General features: G+C 36.6%; 2 protein-coding genes across 5 annotated transcripts in view; one reads left to right on the forward strand and one right to left on the reverse strand.

Moving 5' to 3' along the window:
• Positions 1–12,130, reverse strand: part of LOC110465017 (peroxisomal bifunctional enzyme-like) — a 25,360-nt gene extending 13,230 nt beyond the window's left edge. For all 4 annotated transcript variants that reach the window (XR_002464569.1, XR_002464570.1, XR_002464568.1 and 1 more), the window contains exons 1-12: positions 11,777–12,130; positions 10,199–10,338; positions 9,279–9,417; positions 7,651–7,807; positions 6,490–6,619; positions 5,862–5,911; positions 4,122–4,268; positions 3,665–3,814; positions 3,029–3,172; positions 2,163–2,282; positions 1,516–1,668; positions 1,018–1,086 (exon numbers count right to left, since the gene is read on the reverse strand). Coding sequence is in view for 1 of the 4 variants with exons in the window: in XM_021520578.1 (XP_021376253.1) it covers positions 1,018–1,086; positions 1,516–1,668; positions 2,163–2,282; positions 3,029–3,172; positions 3,665–3,814; positions 4,122–4,268; positions 5,862–5,911; positions 6,490–6,619; positions 7,651–7,807; positions 9,279–9,417; positions 10,199–10,338; positions 11,777–11,847 (1,470 nt within the window). In the remaining 3 variants the exon portion in view is untranslated. The remainder of the gene's footprint in view (positions 1–1,017; positions 1,087–1,515; positions 1,669–2,162; positions 2,283–3,028; positions 3,173–3,664; positions 3,815–4,121; positions 4,269–5,861; positions 5,912–6,489; positions 6,620–7,650; positions 7,808–9,278; positions 9,418–10,198; positions 10,339–11,776) is intronic.
• A 3,144-nt stretch (positions 12,131–15,274) lies between these two features.
• LOC110465049 (F-box/LRR-repeat protein 4-like) overlaps positions 15,275–27,637 on the forward strand; it is a 23,707-nt gene continuing 11,344 nt past the window's right edge. Inside the window, exons 1-7 of the mRNA XM_021520623.1 lie at positions 15,275–15,636; positions 21,987–22,077; positions 23,039–23,168; positions 23,738–23,830; positions 25,722–25,857; positions 26,097–26,390; positions 27,112–27,182. Coding sequence (XP_021376298.1) covers positions 15,361–15,636; positions 21,987–22,077; positions 23,039–23,168; positions 23,738–23,830; positions 25,722–25,857; positions 26,097–26,390; positions 27,112–27,182 — 1,091 coding nt within the window. The 5' untranslated portion in view covers positions 15,275–15,360. The remainder of the gene's footprint in view (positions 15,637–21,986; positions 22,078–23,038; positions 23,169–23,737; positions 23,831–25,721; positions 25,858–26,096; positions 26,391–27,111; positions 27,183–27,637) is intronic.

The following is a 27,637-nucleotide window of genomic DNA, read 5'->3' on the forward strand; positions in this document are numbered from 1 at the left end:
CTTAAAGCAGTATAGCCAAATACCCTTTTTGGCCCTGCCCCTCAGCCCCCTGGGGGGTCAGCCACACCATTTGTACAATTTTAAATCCCTGCCTCCCAGGAATGCTTTTGATCAAATATGATTGATATCCAGTGCACAGTTCTACAGAAGAAGTCGTTTGTAGCAATATAGCCAAATTGCCCCCTTTTGGCCCCGCCCCTTAGCCCCCTGGGGAGTCAGCCCCACCATTTGTACAATTTTTAATCACCACCACCTAGGAATGCTTCCAGTCAAATATGGTTGATATCCACTTCTTAGTTTCAGAGAAGAAGTCGCTTAAAGCAATATAGGCAAATTGACCCCTTTTGGCCCCGCCCCTTAGCCCCCTGGGGGGTCAGCCCCACCATTTGTACAATTTTGAATCCCCACCACCTAGGGATGCTTCCATTCAAATTTAGTTTAATTCCAACGAGTGGTTAAGAAGAAGAAGTCGTTTAAAGAAATTGTTGACGTACGGACGTACGGACGTACGGACGACGGACGCCACAGTATGGCATAAGCTCACCTTGGTCTTTCGGACCAGGTGAGCTTATAAAAAATAATGTATCAAGAGTATTATGCCCTTCTTTCATATGTCCACAGAATAACATAACATATCTTAAAAACTACATGTGGCTTGACATTGTTTTAGAAAGAAATAACGGAACCTAGCAGTAGTCAGCATTTTAGTTTCGGTCAGGTACGTATGGACCCCTCAATCTACAAGTTCCAAATTTTCCTGAGGTCAGCCTCAGTTCAGATCTGTACCTGTCGTTTTCTTTACAGGTTCAACCCTAAATGTTTATGATTTGTATCGGTTACGTTTTGTGAATTTTATCTTTATTTTTGGCTTTATTCATCTTTAAGGTGCTAACTGCACATACATTTACCAACTCAGGCTTTGTTGGAAAGATCAAGACTTGTGAGAAATTTCACATGTAATCGACTCTCAGAAGAAAATATTTTCATAGACTAAAAAATGACTATTTCATAGCTTACTTCTGTACCATACGGTGTGTTCATTCTGTTCGCTAGGAAACCTTGGCAGGATTTTACAAGTATTGGGACCTGAAAACAATAGAAAATTTGTATCAACATCCTATTATTGTGATAATTGTGTGTATTGATATACTGTTATCAAAGAAATGGTCAGAAAACAGTGTTTGCAGGGCAATTTTATGGTTTTAATAAAAGCTAAATATCCATAGTTTCAAAATTTTGTTTGCAAGAAAAGACTAGTTAAATATTTCATTTGTGGGGATAAGATTTATTCACAATTCACAAACCAGTACTTTCACAATATTGAAGTAAAAGATTTTTTTGGTATTACATTTTAATAATTTAGTATTAACCTTTTATTTCAGAAGTATTTTGATTGTAAGGTTCAATAAGTATTTAAGAAACAAATCTAAAAGACAATGGAACAAATCCTATGATAGCTCAATAATGTATAACAATGCTTTATAAAATCGTCAGTAAAAAACCTCGTTGACTTACCTTCCCGATTGTCTTGCCGAGTTTCATCACTGTAGCAGCCGTGTCTGGTGACGTTTTTGTGCTGTAAATATTCTCCAGCAGTTTCATGTGATAGGCCGGGGCAAAGAAATGGACACCAACACACTTCTCTGGTCGCTTGGTTGCTACGGCAATCTATTATAGAACACTATATTTGTAAAACATGTGGATTAATTAGGTTGCAACTGCGTCAGCTGTAGGGAATTTCCCTTTAGCTCAGTGGTAGAGCATCGGGCTGGAGAGCCAAGGGTCGCGGGTTGGAGCCCCAGCGACGGCACTATCTTTATCACTATTCCTGGTCCTACTACATATCTATAGAATACCTTATTCTAAGACAAACATCAGATATACATTTGCGAAAGATTTAGATAAAACCATGTTAAGTACTTTTTGCAATAAACTCTCAATGACTGTTGGACATGAAGAGGACAAATTCAGTACTACATGTACTTATATTTTCTGTACTTTGTATACAAAAACAAGATCTTTATTTACGCCAAAAGAGACAGCTTTTACAAAAACAGTGATTTTAGTGTTTAATTCATGGTAGTAAAATTGAAATAACCAAGAAATTTGAGTGCTAAATTTAAAAACAGCTTATATTGATTCTGAGAAATTTAGATACCTACCCTATCAATGTCTATACTGGAGGTGTTTGAACACAAAATGGTGCTTGGTTTGCAAACTTTGTCCAACTTAGCAAAAATTTCTTTTTTCAATTCCAGGTTTTCATAGACAGCCTCAATCACCTGACAAACAAAATAAATAAAAAGATTAATAAAGGATATGTAGGTACTTACAATGTAATGGTTTCCGGTTTCCTGTTTCCCATTAAATACCAATACTGATATTTTGAACAAGTGCAGTTTAAAAGTAACCTATTTCTATACTACATTACAATGAAGGAAACAAGACAAAGTGTTTGAAAGGCAATCCACAGTACCCTAACAGTAATGATTTCTTTATTTACCAAGCTGTACACCTATATCTCAAGATATAAGTAACAGTGACACACTTTTTGTACCCTGCACTCCGCCAGCCAAGGCATATGTACCTGCATACTAAACCTGGTATCTCCAGGTGAAATAGTATAGAACTTGAAGACATATACTCCAGATAAACTTTTGCAAAGGATACAGTCAAAGGTCAAAGCATAGGTCATAGTGATCTACATTTAATATATGACAATCAGCCATCCCAAGCTGTACATTTATACCAAATATGATTGCTCCAGGTGGAAAAGTATTGAAATAGGTATAGTATGCCTAAGACAGAAGGATGGATGGAGTGCAAACGTATAGCCCTACCTTGGAACTGGTGGGGGACGTAAAAAAGACAATTTAACAATATTTTTCTGTCACAGAAATCAAAATAATGTATTCCTTAAGACACACAAAATCACTTTTGATCTACCTGCATGCACGGTTAAATTCTAATATGAATACTGTATACTAGATTGTCATTGTTATGACTACAGTTGTGGCGAGTTCTTTACCAGGTCGACACCGGTGAGGTCGTCATAGCTCATGGTCGGTTTAAGGAGAGATGCCGCTCGCTGTCCAACCTCAGGTGAAATTTTTCCCAGTTTGACACTGCCCTCCATTAAGGCCTTAATAGTTTTCAGCCCATTTTCCAAAAACTACAACAAAGACAGCACAATGAACACAGTTTCAAATATAGGTAAGGGAAAAATTTAAATAAATTTTACCAAATCTTTCACTTTGCAACTCATGTACAGTCAACAAACCTAGCTGTTTCTTAAAACAGGTTCAGTTCACAATGAAATAAATAGTGGCAAAAATTAAAAACGGTCTCTTAACTCATTCACAGGCTGTTCTCTTGATAGTGGTGCTCACATTATATATATATAATTAACAGAATGAAAACAATATCAAGAGAGGTTGGAGATCAAAGATTTTTCCAGAAATCACAACTGTCCTTTAACCCATTCAACCCTATGTAACTTTAGTAGACTCTACCATGCATTGCTATGGATGAGTCCATTATGGTCTACAGTGTTGAAAGGGTTAAACAAAAAAAAAGTGCTTTAGTTGAAGCGTTAGAAAATTCAATGTCCTCCAAATGGGCTCGGAATGGTAATTCATAGTGAGGTCCTACACTAGTAATATACCTTCTGGTTCTGTTCCACTAGATAACATGGAAGGCCTGCACTAAGGATACACACAGCTATCCCAGTCCCCATAGTTCCAGCACCGATGACCGCTGTGGACCGCACTGGTATTGGCTTGGCTGTTTGAGAGTTACCGCCCGGCATTTCCCACTACAAATATTGTAACATTTCAAGTGTACTTGTACATACAGAAGTTGAAAGGTGATAAAATTATTCAAACCTTTAAAAAAAAACAAGAGGTCCAGTGGGCATGTACTTGTTTTTATAGACTGATTAGAACCGGCAAAGGAATATACATCTACATTACAGTATATAGTAGGGGCAATATTTCAGCATACAAAGACACTACTTAAACACAAAATAGCTCTTATTAAAAGTTGAGGCAATAATATCAATTTTAAAATCAAAAACTACGGACTTCTATTCCTTGAGGGAGAGTCTTGAATATAGGTCTTACCTTGCCCACCACCCTCTCTGCAAAGAAGGCATACTGCTGAGCACGTGCTTGGCCAGACTTTCCGACTACATTGAACAGGGTTTTCTCGTTTTCCACTCCTAAGTCGTACGGTTTTTCTGCAGATGCCCGCACAGCTTTGACACAGTACTAAAACAAAACATAGGCAACCTCAGTTAACAGTTTCATTGTACACACTATTTACCATTAACCCTTTCACCCCTTTGTAACTTGAGTAGACTCTTCCGTGCATTGATCTAGACCTACAGTGGTGAAAGGGTTAATTAGCTATCAATCCAAATTTTGCAAAAAAAAGAAATTATCTTAAATGTATAGTATAAAATTACCTCACGATAAGCTAATGTTGGCTAAAGAAAAAGTTTGAGTTAAATAAGCAATTTTCATAATATAACCAACAAGAGGCCCAGCTGGCCTGTATCGCTCACCACCTGGCCATGAATATGTTTAAAATACTTGATATGAGTTTAAGATATGGCACTCCATGGTAGGTACTGTATGTACATATGACATTTCAGAAAGATCCATCCAGTATTTTTGGAGATATAGCGAGAACAAACTTCAAATGTCAAAATCTAAGATGGTGGCCTGGTGGCCATCTTGTTTTAATGAATACACCCTAATAATAACAGGCACTACTAGACAACTTGATAAAGAGAAAATTGTGATAAAATCCTGTTATCCCAAGCCAGACATCTATCGGTCAAAATGTCGAAGTCTGGTGTCAGGGCCAGAGGAAACTCGGGCTACCTTTTTATACCTACGGTAGAAAAAGGATTTAAACGTTTTCCCCCTATTTCCCCTATTGGGTCCCTCTCCTCTGCCTCTGGGGGGGGGGGGGGGGGGGGGCACCAACTGTTTATACAAAATAGAGTTCCTTAATTGGCCTAAGGATGCTCCAGATCAGATTGGGATGAAATCCCTTTTAATCCCTATGGTAGGAGAAGGATTTTAAAGGTTTTAAAGGTTTACCTCTATTTCCCCTACTTGGCCACACCTCTCTGCCCCCAACTGGGCCCCACCTACCATTTATATAAAATTGAGACCCCTTGGGCCAAAAATGATCCAGACTAGTTTAGGATAAATTACCTTTAACCCTACGCTAGTAGAAGGATTTTAAAAGTTTTACCTCTATTTTCCCTATTGGGCCCTACTCCTCTGCCCCTATGGCGGGCCACACCAACCGTTTATACAAAATTGAGTCCCCTTAGACCAAGGATGCTGAATTCAGACTAAATAAGAATACATTCCCTTTATCCCTACAGACTGTAATGGCAGCAGAAGGATTTTAAAGTTTTACTTCTATTTCCCCTATTGGGCCCCTCTCCTCTACCCCTGGGGGAGGGGGCACACTCACCGTTTAAACAAAATTTAGAGCCCTTGGCCTAAGAATGTTCTAGACAAAATTGGAATGAAATCCCTGTATCCCTATGGTAGAAGATGTGTTATGGCGTAAGCTCACTTGCCCTTCGGGCAGGTGAGCTAAAACATTGGCAGTTTAGAACTAATTCATAGATTTAAGTTTATTGATTTAGAAAGAAGAAACATATATTTGACCCCCACAGAGTTAACTTGGCATATTGTGTAAAGATATGATTAACAGGAAAGTGTTGCTGTTTTACCTATTTTCATCTTCCAATATAACCAAAAATACAAAATTACATTGAATGTGATTTAAATCCTGTTTATAATGTAGAGAGTACAGTTGTATTACATTTAACATACCACTGGGGCCTCATATCCTTTGTACTTCCTCTTCACATGAGCCATGGCAGCTGTAGTAAAACAAAACAGACATATACAATCCATCCTGTAACTCATTTACCCCTGAAAACACATTTGAACTCTTCCAATTCATAAGTTGGAATAGCTCATTATGAAATTTCAGGGATGAATGAGTTAATAATAAACTTTGAGAAAGGCGATGTCACTTGAATTTTTCGCAGTTTAGTTTATAATACTTGTTAGATGTTGTAATTAGCATTTCATTAAATTAAACTCTTGTTTCATTATAGCATCTATCTCTAGTTTGATTTACGTTTGTTTTCATATTGAATTTTATTTTGTTTGAGAAATCTCAGGTTATCTGACAAATGAACTTGAATTTTCTTAATGTGAGAAATTGTTTAATCTAAGACATATTTCAAATTTGACCTGAATAACGAACATTCGGGATTAATGACAAAACAAAGGTATAACCTGTTACAATTTATCTGTTATAGGAGATTGCAGATTTCTGACAATTGCCCAGGTAAGAGTGCTGTACAGAATTCAAACCATATTTAAAATCAAACGAAGAAACTTTAAATGTTTTTACAAAATTAAAGCTGTATTAGTATAAACATATTTCTACCATCAGCATATTTCTGGACATTTTCAGCATCAGGTACCGGTTTGGCACGTAGTCTTCGTGGGATAGTGGACTTTCCGACCATAATCATGGCATACCTAATGCCAGCATTCACGATATCTCCGGTTACAATCTGTAAGTAATCAAAAATAATAAGGATGTCATTCATTTAATAAAAAAAAAAAAAAAATCTTGACGGTGAAAAAAGGTACCATGAAGTAATGTCAGGGTTACTTCCCTTACCATGAAGTAATGTCAGGGTTACTTCCCTTGAGAGAGTATCAGTTTGATAGGTAAACGTGACTTACAAATGTAGCTACAGTATTACTTACTATTAGCAGAAAATAAGCAGCATCAGCATCAACTCCAGGTTTCAGTTATATGGATATTTTATTTGGTTGGCTTATTTCAGACGACTTAAATTAGCCAACAGTTAGGTACAGTATATACCCCCTCTGACAGAACAGAAGCAATATTGAATACAATTTTAATGTACATGGATAAGGAATATATGTACAGTTACATATTTAAACCTGATTAATGAACAATAAATCATATCTTAAAGGACAAAATTTACTCAATAAAACACTTGCTTTTTTTTAGCAGGAGTTTCCTTAACACCTAAAGTGTTAAGGGAAAGGAGAGCTAGCCACTTGAACTATACGTTCTCGTTTTTCCCCATTTATACTGCAGGAACATATTCAAATGTTGCTTTAACAGAAAGCATAGAATTTTCCATTAAGTTGTGCAGGTAATTACCACTTAATGTAAAAAAAAACATTAATGCACATCCCTTTTTGTAATATTTGCACATCCCTTTTTGTAATATTTTACATTAAGGAGTGATCTGGTACAACCCATAATGTAAAAAATCCTTTTTACATTAAACAAAACATCAAAATGGGTATGTTGTGAGAATTTGTAATTGTGTTGTGACAATTTTTAATGCAAACAAAAAGAAAATCACATCGTAGCATGAAAAGGGTGAATCACATCCCTTTATGTAATATTTTTTACATGAAGGATACATTTTACTTTAAGAGTGTAGCCACAGTGCCATTAGACCTTCAGCATTAATGATTAATTGTGTAATACACGGCAATGCTAGTTTTAAGTAGCGTAGTCAGGATCAGGCTAGGATATACTTGTTTAATTGTAGCCCACCTCGTCAATGATTCCATATTTCTTGGCCTGCTCTGCTGGAACATGACGCCCTGATGTTATCATATCAAAGGCTACAGGTAACCCTGTAACGCGGGGCAGTCTCTGGGTCCCTGCAGCACCAGGCAAAATCCCAATGGCAACTTCTGGAAATCCAACCCTGTAAAGATGTTAAATGTACTTGAATATTTATATTTATTAAACAAAATAAAACGATTATGTAAAGTACCTGTTTTTGTTTTGTTAAACTAAGGCCAGTTGTTTAATATTGAATTACCTTAAACCTTTCACCCCTATGTAACTTTAGTAGACTCTACCATGCATTGATATGGATGAGTCCATTATGGTCTATAGTGGTGAAAGGGTTAATCAAGAGTCATTAACATGATTTTTTAATGTACAATTATTAATTAACACAGGCCTCTCAAAATTTCCACTGGCTTTACTTGTGGTTTAATATTGAATTTAAATACCTTTGAAAACTTCCTGGATGAAACGTTTGTGTTAAATTGTTATAAAACTAATAAGGATTTGGACAACTGCTAGCTGACCACACTGCAAACCTGCAGTAATGTCATCCTATAATATTTAATTTCAACAAACATTAAAATTCAACAATCTTTTTTAACCAACACTCCCCCTATAATGATGAACAATGGACATCATTTTGACCACCTCCAAGACAGGTACAACAGCATCCTCGATACTTCAGGGGTTACACTCATTTATGCTCTCTGCATCTCCGGAATATGTCATAGTGAAATCTAAGACTCGGTGTGCACCACCTTTTGATGAGACAAGAAGACTAGTTTGATCCTTTGATTTACATCAAAAGAGTCTTGCGGTAAAAATTGACTGACTTTGAAGTCGTGTCACCCCTTTGTAATCTTCAAAGGACATGTAAAAGCCTAGCAATTGGTCAGGTTTCTCTACCTGAGACCAATCAAATAGCCAGCCACGTGCCTTCAATTTTGCTATGACATATTCCAGGGGTGCAAAGAGCGAATGTGAACGTAACCCCTGGATATCGAGGATGGTACAACAGAGGATTTACTTTGGTAGTGACTTACCTAACAAATGTCGTTCTTTGGACATTCCCAAAGAGATGTTGTGTTTGAAATGACTTACCTGATGTGCCTGAGTACCAAAGTGTAGCAACATTATAGTGATACTTCTAGACCACCTCCCAAACAAATACTATTTACCAGGAATTTAGTGACGTTATTACCTTGCAGTCTTGAGTGCCACCCTGTAGTGACAGAATAGTGCTGCCTCTAGACCACCTCCCAAACAAGTACTATTTACCAGGAATCTATATAGCTAGTAACTTACCTTTCAGAATTGAGTGCCACCCTGTAGTGACAGAATAGTGACGCCTCTAGACCAGCTCCCAGACAGGTACTATTTACCAGGAATCTATATAGCTAGTAACTTACCTTTCAGATTTGAGTGCCACCCTGTAGTGACAGAATAGTGCTGCCTCTAGACCACCTCCCAGACAAGTACTTTTATCAGGAATTTAGTAACTTACCTTTCAGATTTGAGTGCCACCCTGTATTGACAGAATAGTGACGCCTCTAGACCACCTCCAAGACGATTATTATTTACCCTGAATGTAGTGATCGACTTACCTTGCAGACTTGAGTGCCACCCTGTAGTGACAGAATAGTGCTACCTCCAGACCACCTCCCAGACAAGTGCCGTGGATGGCAGCTACCACTGGTTTACCGCTAGCCTCAATACCATTTCCCACAGGAACCAACCAAGGCTCTGATTGGGAAATCAAGGTTTTAATTTTTAAAACAATATTTTTAGAATGTATATGGCATGCATCTGTTTTTATCATTTCCTGATCTCAACTTTTTTAGGAAAACATAACTGAACTTTCATTAATCATGCACTTTGTATGCTTTTACTTCAAAATTGCTTTCTACATTGATTTGTTGTTTTGCTTCTTATTTATTTTCTCTATAAAGTAATAAACTATATCCCAGATTATGCCCCGACTTCAAATTCCAGGGAGTTAGTCCTCAGTCAGCAATGTGTTAGTCTGAAAACTAAAACATCTCTGCAGACTAACTCCCTCTGCAGAGTCCAGGGGTGCAGATTGACAATCTCCTTTTACAAAATATCTGTAACTTCTCATTAACACAAATGAGCCAATCAGACCAGAGGAGGACAGAGCTCTTTCTGACGGAATTCCAACCTAGCTAACATTATAGATCTAGAAGAATGAGGTATATGTAAGGTCAACCTTTTTTGTTTATTTTCAAGGATATAAATATCATTTTCTCACATCCAAGTGGTAGCATTGTTTAAATGTCTTTAATTTGCATGATGTATAAAATTTAAAGATACTGATTCAGGAAATAAGTGCTGCATGTTAGGAAGTAATTTAGTGGTGTTAGCTTTCATAATATAGGATATAGTCAGTTTGATGTAAAATAACCGCTACGTGTCAATTTTGACATGGGACAACTTATAGATGGTGTAAAGAAAATAGTATTTACTGTCAAAAGTCAACTAGAATTTAATACAAAACGATACTCACCTTTTCCTGGACCACTGAACTCCCTAATGTCCGCTCCAGCTGGAAATGTTCGTCCCTTCCCTGCTATGACAATGGCCTTGACTTTTGTATCCTTTGTTGCCTTTAACATCCCATCAGCCAGACCTTTTCTGACAGCATGACTGAAAAAACCCATACATATGATATGTACATATAATGTAAGACCTATGTAGATAAATTAGGTCTATCTACATGTAACCCCATATGACATGAAATATATTTGTTATACCGCTGAACGAACATGACCCATACATGCATTGTATGCTGTTTTTAATGTACGTGTGATTCTATGGTTGACTTCTAGCTTCGTGCTGGAAGGAACTTCCCTTTAGATAATTTGTTTGCTCGATAGACTGTTATAAGTTATTTATAAATCATATCATGTTCATAATTAACAAGTTGCAAAAATGGTTTTAACATGCACATTCACTTGATTTGAATTAATTAGACATATATAATTATATGGAAGGCATAATAGTCCCTACATATGTATAAACCAATAGCCACTTGGTCTGCAATGATAACCAGGGGGCCATTTTTGCCTAGTAAGTCAGACGAGGTACAAAATTTTACCTAGTGGTCAGCAGTTTTTTAGCAGAATATATATTCAAGGGATATGTTTTTCATTTTACAAAAGAGCTTGAAAAAGTACTTCAATGCCTTAATTAACACAGTTGTTATAATTAGCCAATAGCAAGCTAAGTAGTGTATGTACCTGTAATGTGAAAACATCCAGCCACTGACTGCACTGAATGATACTAAATTTACTTATACGCACATAAGCGGTGTCGTAGAATTCCACATTATCATATTATAAGCAGTACTATAGTGCTCTCTGGCCCAACACCAGACATCTACATGTATGTTACCAGGCTAGTTAAGAGGGACCCGAGTTACACTAGTAACTGTTCCCTTCTCCGAGAAGTCTCATCGTACGTGAGACTCATTAGTGGCCTGGGGAATCCTGAGGGTGCTGCCAGTGTAATGGAACCAACGGATATGAGGTAGTATATGTCACTTGCCCTATTTCATTCATGTTACCTGTTACCGAGCTTGAGACTCGCTGCCTGATTAAGGTCATTCACGCCCGAGTACATGATATGACACTGCCACAAAATGTGCAACCATCCTAGAGCAATTGAATAACCATTCTCCACATTGGTATTAAACTTTTGAACATGTCCATGATAATTGTTATATTATAACCACATAACTGGAAAAGCTAACGAAGGCAGTATTTTTCCATCTTTGGCTGAGTTGGACATGCCTGACATGGTCAATTAATCAATAAAGTACGTACTACAGCTACATTGTACATGTATAAAATGCACATGTCAGAATTGCCATAAAAGGGTAAATTTTAAAGACTTAATATTAAACTAAATATAGATATCTATACTAACAGGGTGGAGGTTATTACATTTTCTAAGCTTCACAAATTAAAAGATGCATTGTAAGAAGTGAAGCAGCACTGTCAGTAGGAGTACACTGCCAGCACTAGAGAAAGTGAAAGTGAGATCAAATACAGCAGTTTTAACTATTTGTTTGCGTTAGTATTACCTGAGGGCGTTGACAGGCGGATTGTTCACGAGCAGGAGGGCGACAGAGCTGTTGACACTGTAGTCGACCATGATGGCAGCTTATGCAGTCACATAATGTGACCCTGATACTGTCTAAAGTCTCCCTTATCTGAATTTGACAGTGACCCACTTTTTGACCCCGATCTCGTTTACCTGGAAGTAATCTGTATTACGTTGTTTTTAGGGACATGCTTTCCTGATTAGGCCTATTTGTTTTCTTTTATATAAGTTAATATTGTTTATACTCGAAAATTCCGAATAAAAATACAGAAAATGCCAGAAATATAACAACAAAAATTCCCCCTTAACCTAAATATAACAACCATGTTCAGTATGCTCCAAATTTGTCTAATGTTTCGAGCAGCGTGAACCTTTTGTAGGTAAATCTTGTACGTCGCTCCCGCTCCCGGACTAAAACCCCGTACCAGGAATATAGAGATATTTTAATATCTCATTAACGCGATCGTTTCTATTTTTTTTATAAAATTATGCAATAATTTCAAACATCATTTTCTAAATGCGACAGTTATAAAATGTATATTTATCATCTAATAATTTAGAAATCGACGATAATGTGTATTTCAAGGGGGTAAAACTTGTACGCCGCGTTCAACCACGGTTTTTCATATATTATTAGAAATTGAGTGAAAATTAACATGTTATTTTCAAACGTTTAGAAAAAAATATATTACTGTTTATACTTATGTAAGTGTCGTTGAAATAAACGACCTATTTCACATGAAATTCGGACTTTGTTGTGATCCTCCCGTACCCGTGCTAAGGGGACATCACTCTGTCAAGCTATATCGTTATCAAGTAGAACTCTTAGCCATTCTTTTAGAATGTACCATCCTCTGTGACGAGGACGCAGTTCTACATAAGAGCCCATTTTTTTAAAACTATATTTATATAAGATTAATAATAGTTCACAAAATAAGAATTCATAAACATCATTATGATTGGTTATCATTAGAAAAAATGGCTATTTTTATAATAACTTTAAAAAATTGTTTTATGATTGAAATAATTGTGTTCTTTTTTCAAAAGGAATTTTAAGTTTACTCACTACACATTTTAACTTTGAATAAATACAAATACATTAAAAAATACCAAAAATACTTCTGACTTTTATGTCTGTTTTATGAACACTTACCACACTTCCAAATAAAACTATCCCTAGAAAATGTAAATCTGACCGATCAATTACACGTCTATTATGTCACAGCCAGCATCACAAGAAACCATATCATCAAATACATTTGAGATGTGACACCCATCTGCTTTGCAATCAATAAAAATATCAAATGATAAAGATATCTTCTTTTGCCTATGCCTACTCATTTTTTTCCTAGGAAATTTAGTAAAGATTCCATTGGAAATACATTCCACAAGATGTTGTCTCATGCAAGTGGTGTCAAACTCTAACTCTTCACTCCCGTTTAACCCACTGAAACAAAATTCTTCCAAGTTAATAATAGCAAAAAAAAACCACAGTCAACCCCGTTTTTCTGTTGATGTACATTTGGTAATACTGTTTTTAAAACTTTTCTATTTTCCCCATATGATGATGACAATTGCATTTCTAAAGAAGCTGACAAATGACCCTTCTGTTTCGTATTTTCTATCAAATTATCAAGAATGTATACTTCCCACTATCTACCTCCTGTACTGACACTTCCCAATGGTCCTCACCTGTATGATTAATTTGTGTTGATGCGGCGCAAGTTGGTTTCATTCTGAGTGCATAGTCCCACTTATTGTTTTTCAAAATTGGAGCATAACCTGTATCTTGCATTCCGCCTATATTAGGAAACTGTTTCTTTAAATTATCTTGTACGTGACACATGATATTACCACATAGTTTGTTATCAATTCATATATCATTTTTATCCTTAAAACTTAGCGTACTTTTACCGTTATCCATCCAGATACGTCTTGTTTCTGTGGGCTTAACAAGCGACGGTCTGTCATCTGAAAGATCAACTAAAATATCACATACAATGTACCTTCGGTTTGTTCTTTTTTGATAATGAAAGTCTTCTTATCTGTTTTAACTTAGGACTGGTACTTACAACTGGTTCATATAAACTTACACCATCACTACATTGTATGTCTGCTACTGACTCAGCCATAATACTTACGTCTTTTGTATCTTCTTTTTCTTCTTTTATATTTGACAATCTCTTACGAGTAAAGAAAGTCTAGACCTAGGTTTTGGTTTTCTTGGAGTACCAATATCAGAAATATCGTGGACAGGAATTGACTCTTATTTCACTGGAGAAGCCAATGTAGCACCTGGAAGTGAACACATTATGTTTGATTCACCTAAATTAGTTAACTTACTGTCTGGTGCTGGGACTATATCATTCTCCATTCTATCACATGGTCTCGGTCGTTTCCTACTTGCTTTCTTGTCTGGTCGCTTTCTTGCATTACGCCTAATTTAGCCATATATGGAGTTTCTCTTACCTATGTCATCTATGCATATACTAACTTTGCAGCAATAATATGATAGCATGAACGTACCAATCGATGGACACTGACATTGCTCTTTAGGATGTAACTGAACTGCGTACTTATATCCCTGTGACCCTTCAACTATAAATGTCCTGGCAAATGGACATGGGTTACCTTGTTATCCTAAGTTAAGAGCGGCAACTGCTAAAGACCTTTGTGAAGTTTGTTTACTTACTTGTTGAATCTCGGACGCTATACCATTTGCTAAACTAGCTACATCTTCATCGCTTACCTCTTCGTTTACCCGGAAGTTACTGTGTCTTTGTCATTGATCTTACCCTTAACTAAATCTAATACATCATCAGGATGCCAAACACCATTTGAAAACTGTACATCATCAAGGTCTAGCTGAGCACTTTTATAAATAGCCTTAAGTCCAATTCCTGTAGGAACTCTATCTAAATCAGATATTTATAACGATAGAGTCTATCGTTATAAATCTCTGATTTAGATAGAGTTCCTACAGGAATACCTTAAGTCTATAAGTTTCTGTTCCAATTAACCCTCTCTTAATCTATCTGTATCCGAGCGGAAATGGTCCGTATCCGATCACAGAGCTGCTGGAATCGTTCGAGGACGATATGTACTGAATCACGAGTCTGAATTTAATTTAATTTATTAGGTTGTTACCACCACAATGAATGACAATGAACAACCTCCTCGATCACGTCCCACATCGCCTCAATGCGATAGCCGGTCCTGGAGATAACAAAACCCAACAAAAATATCATCACATGGACGCAATTACTTATAGTGCAAGTACTTGGCCTGTGAGTGACCGACTACAAGTGTAGACATGGTAAGAAACTGAATATCATGCATATTGAAGTATCTTTATATTGCTGGTAGGACGGGGTTCTAGCCCGGGAACGGGAGCGGCGTACAAGAATTACCTACCACCCATTTTATGGTTTACCTTTCGAGTCTCTCTGGAATAAACTATCTTCGGATGGATAACACGAGAGAAGTTACGAGAGCTTGTTGCAAACGTTTTGTAACACTTTGACCTAATTACTAAGAAAAGTGACACAGGATACCAAGTCATTGATGTCGAAGAAACTGCTGTCATGTTTCGGAAGGCGTAAAGATAGGACAAGTAGAGTGATGGCATCAGAATCGATTCACGCGTATAGTGCTTTGCCTAACAGCGGAAATAGGGAATGTCAACAAAAGCCTTCTCTAGTGTCACAGTTTTCCAAAGAAGTCACCGATTTTAGTTCCCAGTATGGCAGTGAGACAAGCATATCATATACCGCGTGTAATCTGGCAGGGCGGAGCAACATCTACCCAACGTACGGAGACTTTACACAAGCTTGTGTATTTGTAAGTGTTATTGAAAGTGAAAGGAGGAAAAACAAAATGAAAGCTTCAACTTACCGAGTTTTTTTGTAGCCTCGAGTCAGGACATACCGGTATAAAGGCGTGTGATACTCAGACGTTTCGGTACTGGTATGAGATGTTTTGGAAGGCCAACTTCCAAATGTAATTTCGTAGGATTGTAAATGTAATATGCCACTTAGAAGTACCAATTTATGACCAACTTTAACAGGTATAAATTAGACATATGTGATTGTTTGCTGAATTTGGCTCATGAGATCAATTGGAGTTGGGGATGGGTTTGCTTTCCTCAGCTCACAGCTGTGGCAATTGAACAATATAGCAATGCTACAGGTAATGTCTTTGAATTCATGAGCAAGAGTTAGGACATAAGGGTACGTAAAACAGGAAAGAGAATAGTGTGCTTCCACATATGGAGAAATGAGGGCCACTTTTCCTCATGAATATTAATGAGGGGCGGAGCATGTTTGATCACGTGATCATCAGAGTTTTTCCGCGCCACCATGGCAACCAACAGAAAAAAAATGTTCCCAGGCTCATTTTAGTTACGATTTTGGCGTATTTTAAGACAACTCTGTATAATAAAATTAACCAACTGGTCACATTGAACGAGATATATCGAAGATAATGGGAACGGTAGTTACATAACTTCTTAATATAAGGAAAAATATAGAATATATAACTAGACAGCTGTCATTCTTGCACATGCTATACTACCGATGAAGGAGCATAAACAATGTGCATTTAGTACTTGTTACGTCTACAATATATACAAATCTTATTTTATTTATATGTAAGAAGACATTTAGGATGTTAGTTGTGAAATATTAACCTACAAAATCCTCGTGGTTAACGAGAAGTTGGTGTTTAAAAATCAGAAATTTGCGAAAGTTCAAGGGGCCCCGGAAGGGGTAATGCAATTCAACTGCACGTGTGGTTTTAAGCTAAAAGTCCACCAAGTGAATCTATAGCCTTTAAGTTGTGATCAAACTTGTGTACAAAATTAAAAGGTGTGGTATCATAGAAAAGTTGCATAATTAGAATAAAACAAGACCAAATATGACGATTGCAATCTCATATATATTGTAGTAGTACAGTTAGTATACGTGATACAAAGATTCTAAAACAATAAGGAGGGAATAATCACGGGCTGACGGATGTTACTATGATATACTGAGAACTATGTATATTTATCTGTAACAGATGAGGGGTTCAAGATGTGAACCAGACTATATTATCGGAGGCTAGGCTGGAATACCAGCTCTTTTTCAAATGTTGAATTTAAATATAGTTAGTTGGAACGACTGATAAATTTACATATTTTATTCAACAATAAGGCAGACGGATTGACTTATCAATTAAAAAATATAACAACATCGATCAGCTTCAAGTACATGTATCATTATGCTTTAATTTTTTGTCTTGAAAATCCGTTTTTGCTCCTATATATTGACGTATAAAAATTATGAGGTGATCGAGCACGTACGTTCATATGTGATACCAACTTAGAATCAAAGATTGTCTACATATTTATTAAACAACGTTGTCTGAAACAGGGACAAACTTTATATCACGGCATGTTCTGGAAAAAACACCTAAAAAGAAATATTAAATAATTTACATATAAGATGTAAGATCAGTGAGAAGTTGTAAGCTATGTTTTTCGAATCACTAGGCCATTCGTGTACAATAGCATTCTTGTAATTCTACCCACAATAATATATATCAAATTCAGTTTATCTGAAAGGATTGAATAAGTAAGTATTTTAAATGAATCCTTTTGGTGCCTCTTTCATGTCGAGAGAGTGTCACAAAAACATGGAGACTCCTTTCACTTTCAGAAGAATACGATGTTTTTACATAATCCCCTATGGTGCCCCTTTGATTTTATGTCAGATTTAAGAAAATCCACTTTTCAAATGCTCCAGGAACCTCGGATATTGCAAATATTCTTAAAACACCGTATAAACTGTGTTTTTCTAAACCGGAAGTTACCGAGCGAATCTCGGCAACTTATCTAGGTCATGGAGACAGCATCGAAAAATTCGATCGAAAGTGCAGAAAATGGCTATTTGGTCGTTTTCCAGTATTCGATTGCATAGAACATATAGGCGCCCTCGCTTCATAAGTTCATCCACTCCAGGAACCTCGAGTTTTTAATGGATCGCGCTAATTAACTTGTAACCCATATTTAGACGGTGTGTAGGGAAATTTGACATCCCGGCAAATAATATCCAGATTACTATCCAGCCTATAAACGCAAAATCTTAAAGCCCATAGTGTTATCCCAATGTCCAAATGGCCGCCATTTTATCCAAGATGGCGGATTATGCACATTAGCAAAGTTACCGTCATTTCTCCATGGCGGTTAATTTGACTAGATTACACGATTTCCCCTTTAAACAATCTAGATTATAATTGAAAAGGACCGGTACGTTAATTAACACATCATTATAAGTGTCTCCGTTTAGTATACATTGTATAAAATGTTATCACAGTTTACTGATTAACATTAGTTAATTGAAAAATCTATCGAGGCCGACAAGCCGACTGTCCCTGCGCTGTGAAATCACCAAAAATTATTGGTTGGTCTGAAACGTCAATCACACCTCAGCACTGTCATAATGGGCGGAGCTTACGCAATACACCGCATCATGCGACTGATTAGATGGTGTGTATCGTCGAGGTGCCGCCCACTCAATTCCCAAAATTTTCGTATTTTTTTTTGTGCTTCAGTGTAGAAATGAAAAATAAAAAAGACGGTTGTATTTAATTATGAACAGAATGAAAATATTGGTCCTTACAAGTTTACACTTTAAATAAATGTTTGATATGGTTTCTCCTACCTGTAACATTGACCTCGCTAATTTCAAGGTACCTAATCTTATTTTATTCCGTGTGTATCAATCGGAGACAACAAGTATTCGTATGATTTTATGTGTAACTTTTGCAATACAAAATTATATGTAAAACAAAATCAGAATTAAATATGAATATAATTTAGAAGTTTTAAACCAACTACGTTCTGAAAGTTAACTGTATTGCATTTCTTTAATTATGATCCCTTTGACACTGTTAGGTTTCTATTTAAATTCGTCTAATATACCGTATTCCTTCACGGATGGTCATGTATAAATTATATATATATACATGTACATACACAGTATCATCGTAAGACCAGCTCATATTCCTACAAGAATATTTCAGTTTTTGTCATATTTTCGTACTTTTAACAAATATATGTTGTTTCTATGTATAATACTTTTTGAAGAAAAAAATCAATCGCATTAAGTCCATGCCGGTCCTTAGATTTGATCCACAGAATCTGTATATGTTTTTATAAAAATTCAAACTAACGTTGTGATCCATTTTCATACGTTGGTATAGTGTCAAAATGATCCTGATATGTGTTATAACTATGTATTATCAATACTTAATAAAATTCCAACGAATGTCATTTCACACAAAAACGTTTATAATAATATAAAATGCCGCCGCCGTATATTCCGTAGACAAATCCGCATCTATCTGTTGATCTCACGTTTCTTTCAATGCCAGCGTTCCAAACCAAATGCTATAAACTTCATTTCTTCCGTTTGAGAATAATAATACATATACAATTACAAAAACAAATGGAATATAATTAGGAAACTACTTTCGAAAACTTCACACGTGCTCAACAAAAGTGATAACCAGCATCCGATTACCATATTTGTATAAATGTACATTTATTTCATTTCGACTATTACAATAGATATGTATTATAATAAATAAGATAATTTATAACGTATTTTTCAGGAAACAAAAAAGTACGGATAAACAAGATCGAACCTATATTACAAAATTGAAATTCGTCGCTTCAGTAAGATTTCCCGAATCTAAGTTGCTAACTATCAACGATAAGAGAATGGAGTAAAAGCAAAAATGAACTTAAGGCAAAGAGTCTAAGAAAACTGTGTTATTTCTCAAACGAAGACGAGTTCCAAGTTGTTCCACATTCTATTTTTACTTTCTGTTAATCAGATGTATGTGAAATTTTCTATCCCTCTAAAAATAACGAGAATTCAACAATATGTGTACCATTTCCAAAGAAGTGAGTGACTACTTTTTAAATACAGAAAGTAGTGAAAAATGATCTCTGGAATATTTCATAAACTCTTTTTTAAAATTATGTTACGGACAATTAGATCTTTATATAGACATCGTACAACTCTGATCGTAGACTAGTGAACGTTGCAATTCTTACCAGGTTAATTTTCCGCGTTAATTGCCTTCTCAAAAAAAGTTCGGTTTTATAAATAATGAAACTAGTTATCGTACCGAGTACGTATTGTTAGTATCATATAAGAAATGCTTGTATTGCAGTTCTCTTTAAAATCGCCATTCCTGTACAGAATATACAGCCCCGGGCGAAAAGCAGGTACCGAGAGTTTCACACCTGTTTGGAAGGGGGTGGGGGGTATATTGCCGTCCAGGTAAGGTACTTTCCATTGTATCAAAATAGTTTGATTGGCAGGTGTTAAACACAGGTGAGAGAAACTATGGTTTCAAGTTAATTGCTTAATTGCTTTTATGATAAGTGTAGCGGAAGTAGTGGGGGGTGCGAGTCCCAGCTGGGGGTTGACCTCCCAAAGGAAAGTTTTTGAATTCAAGGTCTCTGGATCAAATTCCCGTGTTTTCTGTAAATTTGGCGATTACGAAATTTATGTCTCTGATTTTAATTTTGGAAAAAAAAGTAAGAAAACGTATTTATTGCGATTTTTATTTTATTTTACTATACTAAGGCAAGAAAGGTTTGAAATACACGTATATTAAATATGTTATTCATCAAAATTATGTGTTCTCATTTGCATATAGCTAGAAAGCTACGCGCCTGCACGATGAAAATAACAATAATAAACTAAGACATGTTGTCAGTAGCAAGGTCACAGTTCATCTCATCAAATGATCTGGTTGACTTGTCCAATATTTGAGACACTAACATCCTTTTTTACTAGCCAAAACAATAACCGGCGCTTGGACTCAATGGTAAAGCTAAGCATGTTTGACAACTTGAGACACCCTGCACCCTGTTAGCAGGCAGCTAGCTACCTGCTGTGGGTCAAGGGTCGCAGCCGCCGGTACCTGTAGTGTTGCAAACGCTTTTTACCCTCTGTAAGAATATGGACTAGCCAAAATCAGTCACATTTGGACGAAATATTAAATTCTAGGGTTGAAAGCATATCTCCAAAACATTCTGTGTCGTGTTTGTTTTGTAACATCTGTCAAGTGCGAAGGCCAACCGGACACAAGGCTTCACTACGCTAATTGGAGACGAGACGTTTCGTTTACTGGTTCGTAATATTTCCCTATAAACTTGCAAACAAAGTGTACACACAAAAAAATGGAAGAATTTTACACATCTCCGTTACTCGTCAAAGTATTTCGGCTTCACCTGATTGACATCACATTACGTAATGTACATCAACAGCGCCACCTGTAACTAGGTCGTCGAAAGCAGCTGATTTTCTTTCGTGAATTTATGCAACATTCTGACTTCGAATACGGATAGAGCAAGGATGGTTGTTGCAAATAGCTGACCATCCAAAACACCGTGTGCTGCTTAAACAACTGAAAGATAGCCTCGTGTTACTCGGAGACGTTAGTTATTGTTACCTTACATAATTGTTTTATTTCGACCCGATAATCTGACGTGAACGTAAATGATATTTTTTCGAACGTACCACGTTCTACTGCTATATTGCATTGCATGAAATAGTCGTGCATACAGCATATAAATATAGCATTCGGGCCTTTGCTCAGGTGATTTCTCGGTGGGGCTTTAATCCCCTTCGCCTGCCCGACGACTGTCGCCCGTGCGGGGTTTCAGTACCAAATCACCTGAAGTGTACTGTATATACCTGGTAGCCTCAAATTGCACCTAACACTTCACCAAGTTTTATGCCAAACATAGGAACTCGCTTAACTCGAATACTCGGATAACTCGAAGTTTCCCAACGATCCCGTCGACTTCGATATAACGAGGTTCGACTGTATTGCCAGTGCAATTAAGACACAGAAATATATCAACAGTCAGTAAAATTGGATTAACATACCTGTATTTAAATGCGATAATAAATATAAGGTGTGAACACCTTGTCCAAACCTCGCCACGCAATATATTGCTGAAAAACATCAATATATTGGTCATCAATGTTTTAATCTCAACGATTCTGAATGGTCAAGTTCATTCTCAAATGGTTCATAAATATTAAATGTAATACACTAGTGTTGTGATGGTGCCTTAATCTAAATTACACATACCTTGTACACACTGGTATTTTTATTTGTTCCAGAGAACCTACGGACCCTGGTGGAATGAAGTACCTTCTTCTAGGAAGAAATTTAATAAGAGACAAGCTGATTTCTGCAGTGAAGATTTCATAGGTGAGTATCAGTTGGTCAGTTGGTATATAATCTGCTCAGTCACATGACACCGATGACCTTGTCATAGTTCTTGTATGTAAAACACTGACAACCTTGTCATAGTGCTTTTATGTACGACACTGACGACCTTGTCATAGTGCTTTTATGTAAGACACTGACGACCTTGTCATAGTGCTTTTATGTACGACACTGATGACCTTGTCATAGTGTGCTTGTATGTACGACCCTGACGCCCTTGTCATAGTGCTTGTATGTACGACACTGATAACCTTGTCATAGTGCTTGTATGTACGACACTGATGACCTTGTCATAGTGCTTGTATGTACGACCCTGACGCCCTCGTCATAGTTCTTTTATGTATGACACTGATGACCTTGTCATAGTGCTTGTATGTACGACACGGATGACCTTGTCATAGTGCTTGTATGTAAGACACTGATGACCTTGTCATAGTGCTGTGTGTATGACACTGATGACCTTGTCATAGTGCTTGTATGTACGACACGGATGACCTTGTCATAGTGCTTGTATGTACGACACTGACAACCTTTTCATAGTGCTTGTATGTAAGACACTGATGACCTTGTCATAGTGCTGTGTGTATGACACTGATGACCTTGTCATAGTGCTTGTATGTACGACACTGATGACCTTGTCAGTGCTTGTATGTACGACACTGAAAACCTTTTCATAGTGCTTGTATGTACGACACTGATGACCTTGTCATAGTGCTGTGTGTATGACACTGATGACCTTGTCATAGTGCTTGTATGTACGACACTGATGACCTTGTCATAGTGCTTTTATGTACGACACTGACGACCTTGTCATAGTGCTTGTATGTACGACACTGATGACCTTGTCATAGTGCTTGTATGTACGACACTGATGACCTTGTCATAGTGTGCTTGTATGTACGACACTGATGACTTCAAGCATTTGTATTTTTTCCATTTTCAGAGGTTTCATTTGACATTGAAGTGTATCCCTGTAAACTAGAGATTTGGGAGACCTACAACCCTGGAGCTGTTGTGAAGATCGTGGCCTGTGATAGCTCAAGTGGCTCTGATGTGGATTCTGGAAAAGCCAGGTAATAATAAAAACAATATTGACACAGACTCTGGTAAAGTCGGTGGTAATCACAATAGAAATACATGGAGTCCATGTCTGTATTTCTATTGTGATTATATATATACCACAGACTTTTCCAGAGTCCATGTCCATATTTCTATTGTGATTACCACAGACTTTATTGGAGTCCATGTCTGTATTTCTATTGTCTGTTGAGTGAGTTTCACAGGGCAATTATTTCATTAATTTGCTGTTAACTGTCATGAAATTGATAAAAAAAATGCAAATTTTTTGTTCGAAATATTAACCACATGGATTCAGAATCACGCAGGGTTTAATATTAATCTATCAAAAGATATTTTTTTGGTTTTTTATTGTTAAAAAGAATGTGTTCCTGTAGATTCAAATTGGTTTGATATAAGTGTCCTTTACACCAAGCCATAGTTATTGTTCAAGTTGGATACATTCTCAAGTACTGTTTTATTTAAAGGTGTTGAAATAATTGGATAAGTCAGATAGTTACAGTAACTGAGCATCCTCCCTGAGCTGGTAGTAGATATGTTTTGCTGTAACGAGTGATGGTTACAGATGGCAGACAATATGGAAAGGAGAACCGGAGGAATGTCCTCCTAAGTCCAGGATATTTTCACCTCCCCTAACCAACCCTTTCTTCAAAACAAAGTAAGTATTATGTACGGAGGTTGAAAGAAATGTTCGGACACATCTTTTTGACTACATTTTTTTTTTATATTTTTCAAACATTCTGCTGGTTTTACCCTGACAAAGTTAGTATAATTTCATATTTCATAATTTCATCCTTTCTGCTGTCCGGTAATATATAAAGAATTTGACAAACACAGAACTATACAGAACTGTACTTCATTGTGATGTATACTTTTTGTTAGGTTGGTAAGACTGGAGTTGTGCTCCGTGAAGTGTCATTACTATATATATACAGAACTGTACTTCATTGTGATGTATATTTTTTGTAAGGTTGATTAGACTGGAGTTGTGCTCCGTGAAGTGTCATTACTATATATATACAAAACTGTACTACATTGTGATGTATTTTTTTTGTTAGGTTGATTAGACTGGAGTTGTGCTGTGGGAAGTGTCATTACTATATATATACAGAGCTGGACAACATTGTGATGTATATTTTTTGTTAGGTTGATTAGACTGGAGTTGTGCTCCGTGAATTGTCATTACTATACAGAACCTTACTTCATTGTGATGTATACTTTTTGTAAGGTTGATTGGACTGGAGTTGTGCTCCGTGAAGTGTCATTACTATACAGAGCTGGATTTCATTGTGGTGTATATTTTGTGTTAGGTTGATTAGACTGGAGTTGTGCTCCGTTAAGTGTCATCACTATGTACAGAGCTGGATTTCATAGTGATGTATGCTTTTTTGTAAGGTTGATTAGACTGGAGGTGTGCTCTGTGAAGTGTCATTACTATACAGAACTGGACTACATTGTGATATATACTTTTTGTAAGGTTGATCAGACTGGAGTTGTACTCCGTGAAGTGTCATTACTATATATACAGAGCTGGATTTCATTGTGATGTATATTTTTTGTTAGGTTGATTAGACTGGAGTTGTACTCTGTGAAGTGTCATTACTATATATATACAGAACTGGACTACATGGTGATGTATATTTTTTGTTAGGTTGATTAGACTGGAGTTGTGCTCTGTGAAGTGTCATTACTATACAGAACTGGACTACATTGTGATATATACTTTTTGTAAGGTTGATTAGACTGGAGTTGTACTCCGTGAAGTGTCATTACTATATATACAGAGCTGGATTTCATTGTGATGTATATTTTTTGTTAGGTTGATTAGACTGGAGTTGTACTCTGTGAAGTGTCATTACTATATATATACAGAGCTGGACTACATGGTGATGTATATTTTTTGTTAGGTTGATTAGACTGGAGTTGTGCTCTGTGAAGTGGCATTACTATACAGAACTGGACTACATTGTGATTTATACTTTTTGTAAGGTTGATTAGACTGGAGTTGTGCTCCGTGAATTGTCATTACTATACAGAACCTTACTTCATTGTGATGTATACTTTTTGTAAGGTTGATTAGACTGGAGGTGTGCTCCGTGAAGTGTCATTACTATACAGAGCTGGATTTCATTGCGATGTATATTTTTTGTTAGGTTGATCAGACTGGAGTTGTGCTCTGTGAAGTGTCATTACTATACATAACTGGACTACATTGTGATGTATACTTTTTGTAAGGTTGATTAGACTGGAGGAGTGCTCCGTGAAGTGTCATTACTATACATAACTGGACTACATTGTGATGTATATTTTTTGTTAGGTTGATTAGACTGGAGGTGTGCTCCGTCAAGTGTCATTACTATACAGAGCTGGATTTCATTGTGATGTATATTTTTTGTTAGGTTGATTAGACTGGAGTTGTGCTCTGTGAAGCGTCATTACTATATATATACAGAGCTGGACTACATTGTGATGTATATTTTTTGTTAGGTTGATTAGACTGGAGTTGGGCTCCGTGAAGTGTCATTACTGTGATGTATACTTTTTGTAAGGTTGATTAGACTGGAGTTGTGCTCCGTGAAGTGTCATTACTATACAGAGCTGGACTGTATTGTGATGTATGGGTCTTTACAGCCATTCCCAGATCTTGAGCACTTATCTCTCATACAACAAATGGAGGAATACAAGGTAAGTATGTAGATTCATCTGGAATGCACTTCAGTTTTGTATCATACACTTCTAGAGAATAATATATAAATACACCACGTCTGAAAATCTGTGATTAGTTTAGACACTATACAATCTTCCTTATCATCTTAATAAAAAATCTGTTAGTTCTTTTTCCTTCTTTTCCTTGTTTTATTTCCCATCCAAACATATATTAAATAACATTTATTTAGATTTTAACATTTGGTATTGTTTCACAGAACTACTCTGAGCCAGACAACTATGTTTACATGATTACCTCCCTTATGAACCAAATCAGTGTTGATGCAAGCTCACAAGGGGAGGCACTGGATGGAAATTCAACGATATATGAAAATAAAGAGGGAACAGTTCCTGTCTTGGAGCCTAAAGGGGAGGAGGAGGAGAAAGAGGAGGAGGAGGAGGAGGAGGTGGAGGTGGAAGGAGATAGGGTAGAGGAGCTTCCTATTGATACTACGGCTGTAACACAAGATGACACCATTGTAGAGGACAATGGTTTCTTTGATTTGTTACCAGTGAGTAGCATATATAAATGTAATAACGGGGAGACACAATAGTCTAGTGGTGGGACGCCAGGCTCGTGACCGAAGGGTTGCAGGTTCGAGTCACGGCACGGCACTGTGTAGTAGCCTTGAGTATGATACTTTATTCCGCGTGTTCCAGTCTACACAGCTGTAAATGAGTACGTGGTTGGGTAGCGCTAGAATTGTTGAATGATAGCTGATAGCGCCGAAATGGCGGTATATAAGAACCTCAAATTATTATTATTATTATAATGATAATGCTAATGTAAACATAAAGATATACCTGCAGAACTTTCAAGTCAAGATGTGAAAAGGTATTGGGTCACCTGCCAGTGACCACGTAGATTTTCTCTGGGTACTCCGGTTTTCTCCCATATTCAGAACATACAGACATTTTCTAGTTTCATCATTGTTGTAAAATAAAAAAGTTTACATTATATACTATCATTTTATTTTGTGAAAAAGTATTGCACAATGTCATTGTCATTAATAGCCCCAACATCATTGAAATTGCCAGTGACCTATTATTTGTGTAATAGTTTCCAACTTGTTAATTAAACATGTATTGTATACAGAATTTACATGTACTTCTATTATTAGTAAATAAAATGCTATATGATGAAGATATAATGAGTGAGGATAACAAAGAAAGATATTTATCAATCAAATTAAGTTGATGGTCTTTCTGGAGAAAAATATTTCTATTTTACAGGAGGAGGTCATACAGGTAATTCTCAGTTACCTGGATTTGTCCTCGTTAATCAATACCTGTTGCACATGCAGGTAAGTCTCCATTTCCTTGCTCCAATGAATTAGCTGAATATTTTGGATTCTGAGAAAATTTGGGATGTTTTTCCCTGGGCCAAGTCTTGACCCATCATTGTTGTATAAGTATGTGTCTCACCAGGAAGCTGAAGAGTTAAGTCTTATATTGGAAATAAGGTGATCTTTATTAAAATAAATCTATGCCTTCAGTAAAGGGAGGCTATTCAAAAGGAATTGGTTCAAAATGATAAGCAAAGGAGTGGTGTCCAAAGTGAATCTTTTAAGCCCTTACATGTACTTGATGATGCAAATTTTGCCTGTTCTCAGCTCAGCTGGTTTATAATTTGTTCTTTTGATATACAGTAAACAGTGGCGGATCCAGAGAGATTTTTTCGGCTTCAGGAACCCCCCCCCAGCCTGAGAATTTTCTTTAAAAAACATGTATTATCACCATTTTCCTCCATTTCCCCCCC

Source organism: Mizuhopecten yessoensis, unplaced genomic scaffold (genome assembly GCF_002113885.1).
Source record: "Mizuhopecten yessoensis strain PY_sf001 unplaced genomic scaffold, ASM211388v2 scaffold11047, whole genome shotgun sequence".
Taxonomy (NCBI): Eukaryota; Metazoa; Mollusca; class Bivalvia; order Pectinida; family Pectinidae; genus Mizuhopecten; species Mizuhopecten yessoensis.